At 53.1% G+C, this 12,039-nt stretch overlaps 1 protein-coding gene across 1 annotated transcript in view; it reads left to right on the top strand.

Moving 5' to 3' along the window:
• Nucleotides 1–12,039, top strand: part of RNF216 (ring finger protein 216) — a gene marked incomplete at its 3' end in the record, with an annotated part of 71,839 nt that overhangs the window by 57,517 nt on the left and 2,283 nt on the right. Inside the window, 1 exon segment of the mRNA XM_015422797.1 lies at nt 3,004–3,101. Within this exon segment, the coding sequence (XP_015278283.1) occupies nt 3,004–3,101 (98 nt within the window).

Raw genomic sequence — 12,039 nt, 5'->3', positions numbered from 1 at the left:
AACTTACCTGGCTGCTTCTTGCTCTGACTGAGGGCTGCTGGGAGTAGGGGGTGGGGCTTGTTTCATGTGCCCGCCCCCTGGGCTCTTTACTGCCAGAGCTCCGCTCCTGTGCGCTCCTGCAGGAAATGTCCCCTGTCTGCATGTACCCAGTATGGATCCTGCCAACTTTTCGGCTGCTGCCAAAGGAAATCAGGGCAGTCTGCTGATTCCTCTTATTACCGTCTTGTTTGGTCTTTGGCCCATAGGAGTATCATGATCCCCAACATAGCCTTTTGGGGGATAAAACAGCCCTCCCCCAGTAATGATATTAAGTTTTAAGTGTGTGTTTCTTTAAATGTTTGGTAAGTTGGAGAAGAGCAAGGGGCTGTGTGAGGGAGGTGATTGGTTGGTGACTGAGAGTCAGTGGGCGGAGCTAAGAAGGGTGTGTGGAGAAAGTCAGTCAGGGTTTCGGCCAGCAGTTCGCAGTTGACAGTCAGTTGTGGTCAGTTAGCAGTCAGCAATTAGCAGCCAGCGGTCCACTCAGAGTCTGGGAAAAGCCGTCTTTTGATTAGAATCCCATATTGGCACTGTGGAAGGCATTTAAGAGTCTAAAAGAGAAACAAGATTACTTACAGAGGGCATATTAGTGACCACAGAGAGTCAAATCCTGCTATTTTCAGCGTATTCCAAGCGCTTGAGAGGGAAAAGCTGACAGAAGCCCAGGTTCAAAAGGGAAAGATTGAACTGAGCAAGATATAATAATAAAGATTGGGCAAGGTACCTTCTGAAGAGAAGGAAGAGTTTGAGAAAGAGGAGTGCTTGTCAAGAGAGAGAGGGGGACAAGTCCGTCAGAAGTTACTAACATACCCTGTTTTATTCACCGAAGCGATAAGTTACACAACGTCCCGAAGCCGACGTTGCTTCTTGTACAAAGAACGTTTTATTTCGTTTTGTGAAGACCTATAGTTATATGCTATTACAAGACGGGTCGCTGTGTTAGTCTGTTTGTAGCGGTAGAAAAGAGCAAGAGTCCGGTAAAGGTAAAGGTTCCCTTGCTCGAAAGCCAGTCGAGTCAGACTCTAGGGTTGCGGTGCTCATTTCCATTTCCAAGCCGAAGAGCCAGCACTGTCCAAAGACGTTTCTGTGGTCATGTGGCCGGCATGACTCAACACCAAGGCACACGGAACGCTTTTACCTTCCCACCGAAGTGGTCCCTATTTATCTACTTGCAATTTCTTGCTTTCGAACTGCTAGGTTGGCAGGAGCTGGGGCCAGAGACGGGAGCTGACTCATAAGAACATAGGAGAAGCCAATGTTGGATCAGGCCAATGGCCCATCCAGTCCAACACTCTGTGTCACACAGTGGCCAGAAACACCAGGTGCCATCAGGAGGTCCAGCAGTGGGGCCAGGACACTAGAAGCCCTCCCACTGTTGGCCCCCCCAAGCACCAAGAAGACAGAGCATCCCTTGCCCCAGAGCCCCTATCTATACCTTGGTCACTCCGTCATGCAGCACACTTGGGTCTCGAACTGCTGAACGACCGGTCTTCCGCAGCCTGCAGTTCAGCGTCTTAACCACTTGATCCACCGCAGTTCCTCAAGAGTCCAGTAGCACCTTACAAAATCTGTGGCAGGGGATGAGCCTCTGTGAGTCATGGCTCACGTCTTCAGATTCCAGTACGACAGCCTCATCTTCAGAGCCACAGAGTCCAGGGGTGGACAGACGTGCTTAACGTGACACCCACACAGAATAAATGCCAGATGTTTGAGAGCTGCAGGACACGAACAAATATTGCACACTTGTTTTTATTGAAACATGCAAAGTTGCTTTTTATTGACATTAAATGAGACCGTGTGAAACGGCTCCCGAGCTGCCGTTTGGCCACCCCTGACGTAGTCCAACGAAAGCGCCTTAGAGCCTGGGCACAATACCGTAGGAAAGGTTAATCAATAAGACTGGGGATTAAATTCCTGGCGGCAGCATTACATACCTTGAGCGAGAGAAAGAGGCAGCAAGGAATGTAAAAACGCACCATGCCTAACTGTGCAGGTTAGAAGAGAAGTCGTGACACCCTCCTTCAGTGTTCCCTCTAAGCTGAGTTAGTGTGAGCTAGCTGGCTCTGTTTGAGGCTCTGGCTCACACATTTTTGTCTCCGCTCAGGAAAGACGGCTCCAGAGCAAACTAATTTACGCAGTAGCTAAATCGCTCGCTCACAGCTTTAATGCCAGTAGGCCACAAAGTAGAATTTTTGCTCGCAAGACTCCACAGCTTAGAGGGAGCATTGCCCTCCTTGTGTGCCCGCAGAAAAGGTGCCTGAATCGGTGCACAGTCTCTGGCTTTGAGGCGGGCAGTGAAGAGTCCGTGCCACAGAAGCAGTATCCAGTGAATATGTACCGAAGGCGTAATAGTGCTGGATGCATCTTTGGTGGCCAACTTAGCCGTCTTTGCAGGAGTCCCCAACACGGTGCCCGCGGGCTCCACGGTACCCACCAAAACCTTAGGCCCACCAAGTGGCTCCTGAAAGTGGATAGGGCCGGGTGAGGCTCTTACGCCACGCAGCTTCTGATAGGCCACTGGAGGTTGGTTTGGCTGTGCAGACTGAAATAACATTTGCAGCATCGGTCTTACTCGGTCTCTCACTCCTCTTTCCCAGTCCGTTTTTTGAATCACCGTTTTTTGGACTTCCTCTGGGCGCGTGTATGGCTCTGCCCCCCGTGGCAGCCATCTGGTGGTTGTGCCCAACACTCTGTGTCAGGCTTCCAAAGGTGCCCACAGGCTCAAAACGTTTGGGGACCCCGGCTTAGTATCGCCTCCCCCAGCCCCAGGTCAGGAACGCCCCCCTTTCTTTTAAAAAAACCCGACATCTTGGAAAGTGAGCACAAGCAAAATCAGGAAGGGCGCGGAGAATTCAGATTTTTATGCCCAGCGCGGGGTCCCTGCGGCCGTAACGGTCAGGGCTCCCTGCGTGCTGCGTTGGCGTGTCTCCCTGCCGCTCCATGTGCTCTTTGTTTTAAATCCTCCAGGAGACTTGCAGGAAGTGCCAGGGGCTATGGAAGGAGCACATGAACCTGACCTGCGAGCAGCTGGCCGAGAAGGACGACATAAAGTACAGAACGTCGATGTAAGTAGCCCGGAGTGGGCGGAGAGGGCTGGAAACCGGCTCTGCGTGGGGGGGAAGGGGAGTCCAGAAGGCGAGTCACTCTGCCGTTGAGGCTCTTGTCTCCCCCGGACCACGGGGGCTTGTGGGCATCAGGCGGTGCGTTTTTCCTCGTCGCCCCGCTAACACGTGCATTTGTTTTTGTACACCTGGGAGGGCGGAGCGTGGGGGGAGGATGACATCAGCACGGGGGCACCTTCCTTTCCCTTTCCAGCTGTGGAGCTTCTTGGTCATCCTGCCCTCTGCAGCAGGTCCAGAGTCCGCTGCGCAGCGCCTGCCCCTGTATTCTCTTCTCCTGTACCGTAAGATTTCAGGCATCGCTCCACGTTGTGTGCCGTGACTGGTAGCGGCTCTCCAGGGCCTCAGGCCACACATGAATTCCTTCCGTTTGGTGTCGTGGTTAGGAGCGCGGACTCTAATCTGGGAGAACCCGTTTTGATTTCCCCACTCCTCCACGTGCAGCTGCTGGTGTGACTTTAGGTCAGTCACAAGTTCTCTCAGAGCTGTTCTCTCAAGAGCAGTCCTCGAAAGAGCTCTCCCAGCAGCCAGGAGCTCACAAAGGAGAGTTTTTGCTCACCAGACTCCACAGCTCCAAGGGAGCATTGGGGGTGAGGGTGAAACATTGAATCTGGAAGTCAGGCAAACCTTCCTTGCACTCCTTGTAGGGAGGCTAGGATAAAAAGACATGGCAGAAACGGATCTTGCCAGGTCAAAAGAAACACGGTCCCTTTTTAAAGAAAACATCTCCCTTCACGGAGTGTCAGTGGCGGACCAGCGTCTTCTTGAATGTTGGCTCAGGCAGGAGCCTCCTTGTCGATCCTGAACGACTTCCGTTTAGGGAAGTTCCGAGAGTCACATGAAGCCTCTGCCGCCCTCCTTGCCCAATTCAGGAAATCTGAATCGACTGTGTCCGTCAGAACCCCTCTCGGTAAACTTGCACATGACCAAACAGTGCTTCTGAAGTAGTGGGGAGCACACCTGCATTTCTTTTGAGACAGAAGAAAAATAATTACATTTATACCCCACCCTTCACTCAGAGAGCGGCTCACAATCTCCTTTCCCCTTTCCCTTCTCCCTCCCCACAACAGGCATCCTGTGAGGGAGGTGGGGCTGAGAGAGCTCTTTCAAGGACTGCCCTTGAGAGAACAGCTCCGAGAGAACTTGTGACTGGCCCAAGGTCGCCCAGCTGGCTGCCTGTGGAAGAGTGGGGAGATCAAACCCGGTACTCCCAGATTAGAATCCGCTGCTCTTAACCATTTCACCACACTGGCTCTTAACCACTACACTACACCAAGCCACACGTAACCACTACGTTCTTAACCACTACACCAAACTGAGAAGGTGCATGCCCGTATCGTAGAAGGTGCCATCATAGAAGAGGCATTACTTCCTGGGTGGGAGAGGAGATGGAAAGCCTCTCCTGAGAAAGGCGTCTTCCACCGTCTTGCCACCACGACAGGGAGGGGCTGTGGCTCCGTAGTAAAGCATCTGCTTGGCACACAGAAGGTTGACCTGGCATTTCCAGGTAAAAGGATCAGGTAGTAGTAGAAGAAGAAGAAGAGATTGGGTTTATACCCTGCCCTTCACTACCCGAACGTGTCTCAGAGTGGCTTACAAACTCCTCTCCCTTCCCCTCCCCACAACAGACACCCTGGGAGGGAGGCGGGTGGGGCTGAGAGAGCTCTTTCAAGGACTGCCCTTGAGAGAACTTATGACTGACCCAAGGTCACACCAGCATACCTAACAAGGGATACTCCAAAATTTATACCCCGCCCTTCACTACCCAAAGGAGTCTCAGAGCGGCTCACAAACTCCTTTCCCTTCCCCTCCCCACGACATACACCCTGTGAGTTTGGTGGGGCTGGGAGAACTCCGACAGAAACGGCTCTTTTTTCAAGGACAGCTCTTATCAGAACTGCGGCTTACCCAAGGTCATCCAGCCAGGTGCAAGTGGAGGAGGAGTGGGGAATCAAACCCGGTCCTCCCAGATTAAAGGAAGAAGAAGAGATTGGATGTATACCCCGCCCTTCACTACCCAAAGGTGTCTCAGAGCGGCTTACAAACTCCTTTCCCTTCCCCTCCCCACAACAGACCCCCTGTGAGGCAGGTGGGGCTGAGAGAGCTCTGACAGAAAGGGCTCTTTTTCAAGGACAGCTCTGACAGAACTACGGCTTGCCCAAGGTCATCCAGCCAGGTGCAAGTGGAGGAGTGGGGAATCAGACCCGGTTCTCCCAGATCAGAGTCCGCGCACTTAACCACCACACCAAAGGTGATGGGAAAGACCTCAGCCTGAGACCTTGGAGAGCCGTAAAGAGGAGCCATGGGCTCAGTGACAGAGAATCTGTAGACCCGGTAGGGGAACTGGATCGGATTAGTACTGACAGAGCCTCTGCTCGACATGTGGAAGGTCCCAGGTTCAGTCCCCGGCATCTCCAGTCAAAAGGACCGGGCAGTGGGTGATGTGAAAGACCCTCAGCCTGAGATCCAGGAGAGCCACTGCCCGTCTGAGCGGACAATACTGGTATTGATGGACCAAGGGTCTGATTCAGTACAAGGCAGCTTCACATGTGACAAAATGTTCATGTGTGACCAGCAGCTTTGGTGTCGTGGTTAAGAGTGGCGGACTCTAATCTGGGAGAAACAGGTTTGAGCCCCCACTCCTCTGCATGCAGCTGCTGGTGTGACCTTGGGTCAGTCACAAGTTCTCTCAGAGCTGTTGTCTCACAGCAGTTCCCAAAAGCCCCACCTACCTCACAGGGTGCCTGTTGTGGGGAGGGGAAGGGGAAGGAGATTGGAAGCCGCTCTGAGACTCCTTCGGGTAGTGAAGGGCGGGGTATAAATCCAGTGTCTTCTTCTTCTTCCTCTAATCTGGGAGGATGGGGTTTGATTCTCCACGTCTCCACATGCAGCTGCTGGTGTGACCTTGGGTCAGTCACAAGTTCTCTCGGAGCTGTTCTCTCAAGGGCAGTTCCCGGCTGTTCTCTCAAGGGCAGTCCTCGAAAGAGCTCTCTCAGCCCCACCTACCTCACAGGGTGTCTGTTGTGGGGAGGGGAAGGGGAAGGAGATTGGAAGCCGCTCTGAGACTCCTTCGGGCAGTGAAGGGCGGGGTATAAATCCAATCTCCTCCTCTTCTACTTTTGGGAGTTATTCCTGTGTTAATTTTTGTCAAGTTATTTCATGATTCAATCAGTGACTCCTTTCCAGTCAATTAAACCCTGCCTGTGCTTACTCTCTGGGGGAACTTTAGCAGGCTAAAAGGGAGCTGGGGGAACCACGCCAAGCTTCCTTGCCAAGCTTATTTATTATTTGTTCATTTAATTCATTTAAACCCCGCCTTTCTCCCCAATGGAGACCCAAAAGGACTTGTAACATTCTCCTCCTCATCCATTTCTAACCTATGAGGTAGGTTAGGTTGAAAGAGTATGTGACTAGCCAAAGGTTACCCGGCGATCTTCCATGGCTCGAGCAGGGATTCGAACTTGGGTCTCCCAGATACTAGTCCGACACTCTTAACCACTGCTCCACAATGTCCGTCAGTGCCTGGAGGTTGCTTATTTTTTACAGGTAGCCAGTTACAAGTCCCTTCAGGGTTCTCATTGTGCTCTGGAATTCCCTGTGGGGGAACTGGATTTCATCTGCGTGACCTTGACTTTTAGTTCACAGGGCCGCATGTGCTGTATCGTTCAGCCGTTTCCTTCCCTGCAAGGGGAAAAAGGGAGAGAGTCTTAGTGCCAAACCAGCGGGAAGCTGCTTCGGATATCTTTTTAACAGAGTTTATTTGCCTCCGGGAGCCGACGGGGTGCAGCTGAGGTCTTGACAATGAAACTTCCTGTTTGAGCACAGGAAGTGCAGCTGGAGATCAGAGGCAGCTTCCTGCTCTGCTCAGAGGGATGAGAGCAGTGCAGCCCCGACCGGGAGTGCGGGGTCGGGGTCGGTGCCAAGCTGTCTTTTGACGACCCATCTGTATGTCAGAAGGCAGTTGCCGGGATGGGTTGGGTGCTCGAAACTTCGCCTCCCAGAGTCTCAGTGGCAGAGCCTCTGTGCTTGGGCATGCAGAAGGTCGCAGGTTCAGTCCCCAGCATCTCCAGTTTAAAGGACCAGGCAGTCAGTGATGTGGAAGATCTCAGCCTGAGACCCTGGGGAGCTGCCACCAGGCTCAGGCAGAGGTCTTTCACATCACCTACTCCCTGGTCCTTTTTAACTGGAGATGCCGGGGATTGAACCTGGGACCTTCTGCTTGCCAAGCCGAGGCTTTTCCACTGAGCCACAGGCCCTGTCAAGACCACTATTGCCTCTTCTGACTATTAGCAGTTCTCCAGGGTCTCAGGCACAGAGGTCTTTCACATCCCCTCCTGCCTGGTCCTTTTTAACTGGAGATGCCAGGGAATGAACTTGGGACCTTCTGCATGCCAAGCAGAGGCTCTTCAAGTGAGCCACAGACACTATCAAGATCACTATTGCCTATTCTGACTATTAGCAGTTATCCAGGGTCTCAGACGGAGGTCTTTCCCATCACCTCCTGCCTGGTCCTTTTTAACTGGATATGCCTAGGATTGAACCGGGGACCTTCTGCGTGCTAAGCAGGGGCTCTTCCACTGAGCCACAGGCCCTGTAAAGACCACTATTGCCTATTCTGACTATTAGCAGTTATCCAGGGTCTCAGACGGAGGTCTTTCCCATCACCTCCTGCCTGGTCCTTTTTAACTGGATATGCCTAGGATTGAACCGGGGACCTTCTGCGTGCTAAGCAGGGGCTCTTCCACTGAGCCACAGGCCCTGTAAAGACCACTATTGCCTATTCTGACTATTAGCAGTTCTCCAGGGTCTCAGGCGGAGGTCTTTCCCATCACCTCCTACCTGGTCCTTTTTAACTGGAGATGCCGGGGTTTAAACCAGGGACCTTCTGCATGCCAAGCAGGAGCTCTTCCACTGAGCCACAGGCTCTATCAAGCGCACAACTGCCTATTCTGACTATTAGCAGTTTTCCAGAGTCTCAGACAGAGGTCTTTCCCGTCACCTACTACCTGGTCCTTTTAACTGGAGATGCCAGGGACTTACCAACAGTGATCCAAGCAATGGTCACCTTGAGATTAGACTACTGTAACGCTCTCTACATGGGGCTGCCCTTGTCGCATATCCGGAAGCTGCAGCTAGTGCAAAATGCAGCGGCTACGCTTTTGATGAGTCTCCCCTTGAGGGAGCACATCCAGCCGGCCCTGAAAGCATTGCACTGGCTGCCGATAGGTGCTGGTGCTTACCTTTAAAGCCCTTTATGGCCAGGGTCCGACTTACCTGAGGGACCATCTTTCCCCATATATACCCCAGAGAGCACTACGGTCAGGGAATCAAAATCGATTGGCCCTCCCAGGCCCTGAGGACCAATGTTCCCTCTAAGCTGTGGAGCCTTGTGAGCAAAAATTCTACTTTGTGAGCTGCCGGCATTAAAGTCGTGAGTGAGCGATTGGGCTGCTGCATAAATCAGTTTGCTCTGGAGCCATCTTTCCTGAGCTAAGGCAAAAATGTGTGAGCCGGAGGCTAAAAAACTGTGAGCTAGCTCACACTAACTCAGCTTAGAGGGAACACTGCTGAGGACGCCAGGCTGGCTGTAACTAGGGCCAGGGCTATTTTGGTGACAGGTCCGTACAGGTGGAATGATCTCCCGGAGGAGATCAGGGCCCTGCGGGACCTTTTACAGTTCTGCAGGGCCTGCAAGACAGAGCTCTTCCGCCAGGCTCTCAATTAGGAGCCGCCACCCATCACTAGTTACCATCACGAGCAGCTATCACTAGTAACAACTGTACAGCCTGGTTCCTGGTGAATCATCGACAGCCTGTGCGCATTGAATAAGATCAGTGTTGGAGATGAAGACCACGTGGTATGCACTCACGCAGCACAACCACTGTTGTGATACTGGAATAACATCGCTAGCACTTAATCTCTCCTTACATATAAAAGAGTTTTGGCGTCCCTCCTGCACACGCTCCCACAGCCTTTCGCTCTCGCACCTGCCACACTTCACCTCCCAGGGTCTCAGTGGCAGAGCCTCTGTGCTTGGCATGCAGAAGGTCGCAGGTTCAGTCCCCGGCATCTCCAGTTTAAAGGACCAGGCAGTCAGTGATGTGGAAGATCTCAGCCTAAGACCCTGGGGAGCTGCCACCAGGCTCAGGGCGGGGGCAGGGCGGCGACTGCTGCCACCGCAAGAGGCCGCCCCTCCGCCGGCAGCCCTGTCGTCGTCATCCGGGGCACACTGCGCCCGGCCGCCACCACGAGCACCACTGCCGAACACACAGAGAGGCCTCCCTGATGAGGGCCCGCCACCGCACCTGTCCGACCCCGGCGCTGGGTGCTGGGACACAGGCGCCGGTGGAGTGGCTGTGCTCTACCTGCCGCTGGGCCCAGGGGACGAGGCCACCATCGCCCCTTCTTCTCCCGAGGGGGGGGGCTGGCAGGTGGCGGCCCAGCTAGAGCTCGTTACATTTGTCTCCGCAACGGGCCTTCTTCCTAGTATGTAATATTGTATCGTTTTAACGAACTGTTTTAATGGTTTTAATGATTTGATTGTTGATCTGTGTTTTTTGTTTTGCGTGAGCCGCCCTGAGCCTGCTCCGGCGGGCTAGGGCGGGATGTAAATCAGGATGTAAACAAACAAACAAACTTGGGACCTTCTGCAGGCAAAGCAGAGGCTCTCCCACTGAGCCACAGCTCTCCCCATGACGCTCACCTGCATGCCTTGCTGGGAGAAATTTACCCACCATGGAAAGAATACACGGTATTATCCCAGGAAACCCCTTCAGATACGGCGCAGTTGGTTTTAATGGCTGCAGGGCCGTGCAACTCCTAGACTGTAGCAAAGGAGGGTATTGTAAGGAATAGCCAGAGGCTTGGCCCCAGCAGGGTCTGAGCGGCGGGCAGGGGTCATTTCGTAGAAAAAGAGGTGCAGGAGCTCATTAGCACAACTCATTAGCATAACTTATTTGCATATGACACACCCCCTGACATCACCGGAAGTGTGTCAGAAGGCAACACCCGCCGCTCAGGCTCCACTGGACTGTTTTGGATTGCTAGGTATCGGAGGGGGGGGGGACGTGCAGATCTGTCCTCGCAGAGGAGGGAGAGCTTGTACCTGAATAAAACTTGGTCTTAAAGGTGCCACTGGACTCTTTTGGACCGGGGGGAGCTCTGCAACTTACCTGGCTGCTTCTTGCTCTGACTGAGGGCTGCTGGGAGCAGGGGGCGGGGCTTGTTGCATGTGCCTGCCCCCCGGGCTCTTTACTGCCAGAGCTCCGCTCCTGTGCGCTCCTGCCGGAAATGGCCCCTGGCGGCGGGTGTGGGCCCCTGATGGTAAAAGAAGTAAAAATGGTAGGGCAAAAGTGGCAACCCAGTGCTGCTCGGGGGGTGGCACCGGAGCGACCTGCTGGGAGATTTCCAGAGCCGGTGGTAGGAGGGGAGGAGGGGAGGACAGAGAGGCGGTGGCGGGTAGCACGTTGGGCGTGGCGGCCGTTGGGAGGGAGCGTGGGCTTAGCTAAGGCAGTCATTGGCACTGGAGACCTGCGGGGGCTGGCGACGAAGGCTGGAGGGGCAGGGAGACTGGGGGGGGGCAGGGGACTGGGAAAGCACCAGACCCTACTTCGGGGAACATGGAGCGTTCTGCCTGCTGGGATCTCTTGGGCACAAGGAACACGTCTTTGCAGGGGAGGAGGCTGGAACCGGAGGCCAGGGGAGGGATCTTTGTGTTTGAGGCAGCCCGGAGCTAGGGGTTTTTTTGGGGGGGCTCGGGGGGGTCGTAGCTAATCAAATCAAAGTTAATTACATTAATTTAATGGGGGGCCTGGAAGAAACGCCAGGGGGCCAAGCCCCGTGGGCCCCACGCTAGCTGTGGGCCTGGGGTGCTGTGTGGTGGTGGAATGGCCAAGGAGGATCATGGGAGAGGGCGAGCCCCTCCCGAGATAAGTGTGGGGATCCCCTGGTCTGAGGCCCCAGGACTCCCCATAAGGAGGGGCGAAATGGTTAATCCGCATTGGGGGGGGGAGGCCTAAAGCTCTTCCCAGCCCCTTGGTTTTTGTTTTGTTATTTTTTGGGTCTCTAATAATTGCAGCTTTTTCCTTTCTATTTCCAGTAGCTTATAAGTCTTATTAGAACAGGTTTCTTTGTGCTGTTTTTCTAGAAATTTAATTTTATTTATAATTTGCATTTTCATTTCTGCACTCTTTTTTCTATATGCAGCAGAAATTGATATACGTTTTCCTCTAAGAACAGCTTTATATGTGTCCCAAACTGTGTTAAGAGAGATATTTTCTGTTAAGTTAAACTTTAAAAATCCTTGAGTTTCATGTTCTGTGGTTTTCACAATGGCTGGATTTTTCAATAAAAAGTTATCAAATTCCCAGGTGAAACTTCTATCCGATTCGTTTGTTAATAAAAGTGTGCATGGTCAGACCAACATTTGGGTTCCATATCTACTGACTCTACCTTATTTATTAAAGAAGTCTCCCCGTGTTTACAGACTAGAATAGCCAAAAATCCTTTCGTAGCTACCCGGTAACCAAAGCGACAGGCGTTGATCGCTAAAAGCCGTCCAGGGTGCTCGGCAGACGTTGCGTTTCCTGCGCCTGCCATCGTCGTCGCCCGGGCTGCATGTTTTCCCACCTGTCAGCAGTCAGAACTCCTCCTGCCCTTTCGGAAAGGGGGGGGCAGCATCTAAATTTGTTCTTCCAGATCCAAGCTTTAGTGCGTCTGCCTTTCCCCCGGCTCTCTCGTAACCAGGTTTCAGCCTCCGGAACGCAGGCCGCAGTGGGCTCTGGGGCGTTTAATTTGTCTCCCGATTCATCCTAAGTTAATTCTGAGTCAACATTATTTAAGGCCTCCTTGGAAACCTTCTTGGTTTTCGAGTGGCCGGGGGGGG

The sequence above is a fragment of the Gekko japonicus genome, unplaced genomic scaffold (assembly GCF_001447785.1).
Source record: "Gekko japonicus isolate JY-2015 unplaced genomic scaffold, Gekko_japonicus_V1.1 scaffold3885, whole genome shotgun sequence".
NCBI lineage: Eukaryota > Metazoa > Chordata > Lepidosauria > Squamata > Gekkonidae > Gekko > Gekko japonicus.
Note: the sequence above shows the minus strand (reverse complement) of the source record. Positions and strands in the feature narration are given on the sequence as shown.